Raw genomic sequence first — 5,840 nt, 5'->3', positions numbered from 1 at the left:
AAAATATAAAGAAATAGACAATGAGGCATAAGATTTTTACATGGAAAACCCACATAAACTATGGAGATAAAAAACCATGAGGTCTAAGACCTATCAATCGAAATCCACTATTCGAAATCAAGTCACATAGATTTACCTGGTTGCTTTATCCTAAAGACTTACTCTTTAGTACCTGCAACTTGATCCACATTCGTGACACAATAACTACTTGTTGCTTCCTAGTAGATCCTTCGGTCCCTCCGAAGGAATTACGGTCTTCAAACAATAATTCAAAGAATCAAATCCTTGAATAAGAGAATGGGAATGGTGTGGCAATAAGGCTTTTCCCTCAAAGAGTACCTCTAAAGAATAAGAGGTCTCAAACAAACTCTAAGATCTCTATGATCTTTCTAATCTCCGATCTTTAAACCCTTAAAGGGTTACAAGGGAGGTATTTATAGGCAATAGCCATAAAGATTTCAATATCTCAAGTTTCTAGATTTGAGTTTGATTGAAATTCATTCAAAATACGTTTCTAAACTTTGCAGGACTATTATGACCGCTTGAGTGGACTTAAGCCGCTTGAGCGGGATTAATCGCTTGAGCCTCCCTGTTTTTTGAAAAAAACATTTTGAATACATTTTAAGCTTAAAAACAAAACTAAACCTTTTATACCTCAAACAAACCTTATATGCCACAAGCCAAACTTTTTTAGGCGTACTTGCGATTTTTTGGTTGGACGAATAGAAACCTTTGATCTTCAATGGAGAGCAAGTCACTATCTAAAAAGACTTATATGACCAAACATAAATTGAAACAAAATTGGCAACATAAAACAAGACTCAATGTCCTAACAATCTTGTCCAATCGATTAGCAACTTGTTGCTCAATCAATTAGCAACTTGCTTGATCAATCAAACATCTAGTCAAATTAATCGATAGATAGCAAATCATTGTTTAAGATCATGTATGATTATCATTCTACCTTCCTAATGAATTTGATATTCATGAATACCCTAATCTTCAAATTTTCTTCCTCAACTTTAATGTAATTAACATAGATTGCCATCTATGGAATGATGATAATAATGTGATTAAATGTTGGCATTTTTCTTGTAAACTAATTATAAAATTTTCATATTCATCAATTAAATCTCTTGCCAAAATTTTGATGAATCGACATTCAACATTGTGTACATCAACTAAATTTTAACTTAGCCTCCAAATTTAGACAAGTAATTGATAAACTAACTAAATAAAGTGAAAAAATATAGTGTCAATATAATAGAAAAACTAATACAAAAATAGACATTGTAAAGAGTTAGAGCACAAATTTTAGCTTACTAATATTCATTGCATGCACAAGGAAAAAGTGCTCAAATGATAGAAATAGTAATATAAGCCAATTTATGAAATATAAGAACCAAAACCCATGATAATTCAAAACAGAAAACAAGTATAATATAGATCAATTACAAACTATGCATATAGTTTATAGAATAATATTAATCTTCAAAGTAGCAACCAATATTATTATCTTATTTGAACATTATTTCCCTCAAATATTTTATAAAGTTTGAATGTTTGTAGATGTAATAATAGAAAGGGTCATGATCTTTTTCTATGTTTAAAAGTTGGGGTCCAAGTCTCAAAACAAGGGAATCGGAAGAAAAAATGCAAGGAATTTATTGAGTATTAATGTGGCATACTCATTGTTGATGTGATAAGGTAATTAAAATTTTTTCCAATGCAACATGAGTTGTAATGTGTTGGTTTTGTCAATGGGCCATTCATCATACTAAAATTCAAACAGAATTGGTAAAATTTTTAACATTGGATTCAAATGGTGGAATGAGATTAAAAGAAATATCCTATTGGATTCAGTGATAAGAGTGGAAAAAGGAAAACATCAGACCAACCAACCATTTTCTTAATCAATCCAACTAATCATCATAAACATAATTACCAGGACCCCTCCAAAATTTGTCCCCCAAATTAGCAGAACCTATTAATTGTACCATCAATTTATAGGATACTCCAATTTTACCCATTAAGTCTCCCCGTAATACCTCCGGTACATATACTAGAGGGTTGGGGCAAAGGTATCACGAAATTAAGCATTGAGAGAATGGCCAGGAAGAAGGTTAAGCTTCAGTGGATTGTCAACGACACCGCTCGTAAAGCCACATACAAGAAAAGAGTGAAGGGTCTGATGAAAAAGGTTAAAGAACTCAGTATTTTATGCGGCGTTGATGCGTGTGCCATCACCTACAGCCCCTATCATCAACAACCTGAAGTTTGGCCTTCCCCCAGTGAGGTCGAACGAGTGCTTGCTGACTTCAAGAGCCGGCCGGAGAATGACCAAACTAAGAAGGTCCTAAACCAAGAAAATTTCACCTGGCAGAGGATAACCAAAGCGAGGGACGAACTGGGGAAACAGCAGAAGAAAAACAGGAAGAGCGAGATTGAACATCTAAGGACCCAGTGTTTGAGTGGTAAGCGGTTGGAGGGTTTAGACAGCAGAGACCTGGGGGATTTGATGTGGGCAATTGATGATCAGTTGGAGGGAGTAAAGCACAGGATGAGTCTGGTTCCCGTTGCCCAGCCCCAAGTAGCAGGAGCTGGGGGTAGTAGCAGTAGTAATGCAGGCATTGGGGGGACTATTGCTGGTATTGGTGGTGTGGGTGGTGTTAGTGGTGTAGTGGGAGCGGGTGCGAGTATGGGTATGGGTGTTTCAAATGTTGGTGCTTTTGCTGGTGTTGGTGCAGTTCTTTCGGGAATTGGCACTTTTTGTGGTGTTGTAGATGCTCCTGCTTATGCGGCTCCTCCAGGTACTACAGATTCAGTTTCAGGCATTGGTGCTCTTTCAGATGTTGGTGGTGGCGGTGTCCCGGGGGTCGTTTCTCTTCCTTTTTCCAGTATTAATGGTGCTGGTGCTGGTGCTGGTGTTGGTGCTGGTGCTGCTCTTGGCTCCGGTGCTGCCGGTAGTGCTATTGGTGCTGCTCAAAAGACCAGTTTTGAGCTCGCCATTGAGGCTCTGGAGAATCAAATATTTATGGAACAAAACCAACAAATCCAGAACGAAAACATGGTCAATGTATTGGGAGATCAAGAGATGCTACCATTGGACTATGACGTCTCCAATTTCTGGCGCAATCCCTACATTCACTGAGACTTCCATGGTCAGCCTAAAATCTAATCACTATTTGACCTCTTATGTATTTATAATTCCCTCTTTTTTTCCCCCTAAAATCTGAGGTATTGATTTATGATAATCATGGTTATTCATGCCTGTGGTTTCAGGTAGAGAGTCAGGCAGGCCTGATTAGTGATGAAGAGCTAGTGAGTTCACTTGTTTGAATTCATATGAGATGTATTTGATTGATTGAAATAAAGTCTTCAAAACAGTAAGAATAAAGTCCTGCTATCTGTTTCTGTTTATTTATATTGTCAGTTCTTGTGTATCTTATTTGTTAGTGTTGCTACCATACACTGCAAATTAGGTTTCATACATAAGCCACCATTAGATTCCGTTTGATAGTGATTAGAAGAAGCTCTTTTAATCTAAAAGGCGTTTTTTTTTTTAGGAAAATAGGCATCTGACAAAATTTAATATCAAATTGGGAAAGAGAGCACATTAATTACACTTCGTTATAATTCTAGATCCTGGATTTTTTAAATAAAATTTATCCCAAAATGTACTTACCATAAACAAATGTGTAAAAGAATCAATAGTTTTGTGTTTGAGCCACAATTAATATTCAAAGGGAGATGGTTACTATCTCAACTCTGGTTACTATCTGAACTCCATATATAATCCTTCATAGAAGACTAGAAATACGGTCAACATATATAAGAAATATTTAATTAAAACCAATGAGATGATATCCATAATTGAAAAAAAATAACTTTCATATATTGAAAATTACACATATAACCTTATTTTGACATTTTTATATTTTAACTTTTTATCCAAAAAGTACTTGATATGAGAAGGAATTTAACAATTGTTATAGGGTATTTTTGTTTGAATGAGATTATATTTCATTTATGGATGTTATCCTTTTGAATTTGTATTTTCCACATCTCTTTTAATCAAATGACCTATATATCACCTAAATTTGGAACTTTTTTTTTTTTTACCATTTTTCTCTATAATCTAGAAGAAGGAAGTGCATAATAATTACACGCGGTAATAACTATGGATCGTCAATTATATAATAAAAATATCCCAAAGACAATACTTTTCCTTATGAAGGCGTGGTTGAGTAAATATATATTTATCTTATAAAGACACAAGTTTGAAAAAGTTGTGTGATTGGGAGGTTGTAAGAGGCTTAAGTGCAGTATGACAGGTTGGTTGTACCACTCTTGGGTATGGTATGAGTGGTTTGTTGCATCAATATACAAGAAGATGCAATGTTATGTTGTAAGACTAGACGTGGGTGAAAGGCTTCTTATGCAAATTATATAGCCGCAATAGATGAGTAGGAGTAGTAGAAGACTACAACAATAGTAGATGGATATAGTAGCAACAAGTTGCAATAGAAGGCTATAGGAATAAGTACACCAAACTGCAAGAACAAGTGTAGCAGGATATAGACTACAAGATTGTTGCACCAGTGTGATATGGCTATAACAAAATAGAAGAAAGCACTAGTGTACAAGAAAAACTGAAGAGAAAGTTGAGTGTAGAGGGAAAGCTAGAGAGATCACTCTGTTGAGAGAGAGAGTGTGCAAAAGAGACAAAAAAATGGTGTCAAGACTCTAATTAGCACAACTTTTTATAGGCAAAGTCTAACGAGACTCTCCCATAGATGTTGAATGATCACAATAGATTTAATGTTTTTTTAAAAAAACACATTGTCTTTTGACTTGATCTATTCTCTAACTGAGAAGACTTGACCACTCTCAGATGGGCCAAGTCCAAGGGATTGACAACAGTTGTAACTCACACACCCTTCTTACAATCCTCCACAGAGTGTATGAGTGAAGAAGTTAATAATTAGAAGAAAACTAGAATGAAATGCATCAGAATGGGTGCCTATAGGATATGAACCAATCTTAGGATAAATAAGTATTAAGTCATAGAAACCTAGGGAAAATAAATTTTTATAAACTACTATTTCTTTACATAATTCAAGGAACTTATTATCCATAATGGTTTCTCAACTATGAGTTGTACAAAATGGTTTGGTGCTAATAAGCCATGCACTTGCCTGGATATTCATGAGAGCTTTAGAGAACCTGCCTAAGTTATTATAGGAAGTGGCCCCACCTATACTCTCATATAGGTGAATCCATCAAGGTGTTTTGTTATTAAACACACCATTCACGAGGAATATGGTATTCATTAAAGTAAATACTCAATCTTAGTTAATGCAAAATGTTTTTTATTTACACCATGGGGATGAACTCTTAGATAAGTATAGATGATAGAGACCTTATAGTCAACAAGTGATTTGTTAATACACATATGAACTTGCTTCATGGGATCTCCTTTCTAGTACGTTAGGTTCTCATCACTGTTGACTTTTAGATTAGGTATAAGCCCCATCCCCCTTGATGTTTCTTCTACTAATTTCCTATTTAGTGGTTTGGTCAAAGGATCAACCAAATTCAACTCTAATTTTACAAATTCCAAAGGTTTAATCCTTATCTCAAGTAGTTGCTATATAATATTATGCCTTAGGTGTATATGTCTGTTTTTCCCATTAAAAATTTTACTCTTATCCTTAGTTATTGCAGTTTGGCTATTGGAACACATAGACACAAATAGTGTTGGTCTCATATATGAAGGGATATTTGTTAAGAGGTTTCAAAGCCACTTAGCCTTAAAACTTGCTTTCTCTAAGGCAATA

General features: G+C 35.0%; 1 protein-coding gene across 1 annotated transcript; it reads left to right on the top strand.

Moving 5' to 3' along the window:
• The first annotated feature begins 2,107 nt into the window (after positions 1-2,107).
• Positions 2,108-3,151, top strand: LOC117929781 (agamous-like MADS-box protein AGL86). The gene has a single exon (XM_034850192.1). The coding sequence runs from the start codon at positions 2,108-2,110 to the stop codon at positions 3,149-3,151; it is 1,044 nt and encodes a 347-aa protein (XP_034706083.1).
• Positions 3,152-5,840: the final 2,689 nt, after the last annotated feature.

This window comes from Vitis riparia, chromosome 2 (genome assembly GCF_004353265.1).
Source record: "Vitis riparia cultivar Riparia Gloire de Montpellier isolate 1030 chromosome 2, EGFV_Vit.rip_1.0, whole genome shotgun sequence".
NCBI classification, from domain to species: domain Eukaryota; kingdom Viridiplantae; phylum Streptophyta; class Magnoliopsida; order Vitales; family Vitaceae; genus Vitis; species Vitis riparia.
The sequence above is the reverse complement of the archived record's forward strand: the minus strand, read 5'-3'. Positions and strand labels throughout refer to the sequence as shown.

Coding starts and splice junctions, on each gene's coding strand:
- LOC117929781 (XM_034850192.1), top strand. CDS start 2,108: ATGGCCAGGAAGAAGGTTAAGCTTCAGTGGATTGTCAACGACACCGCT.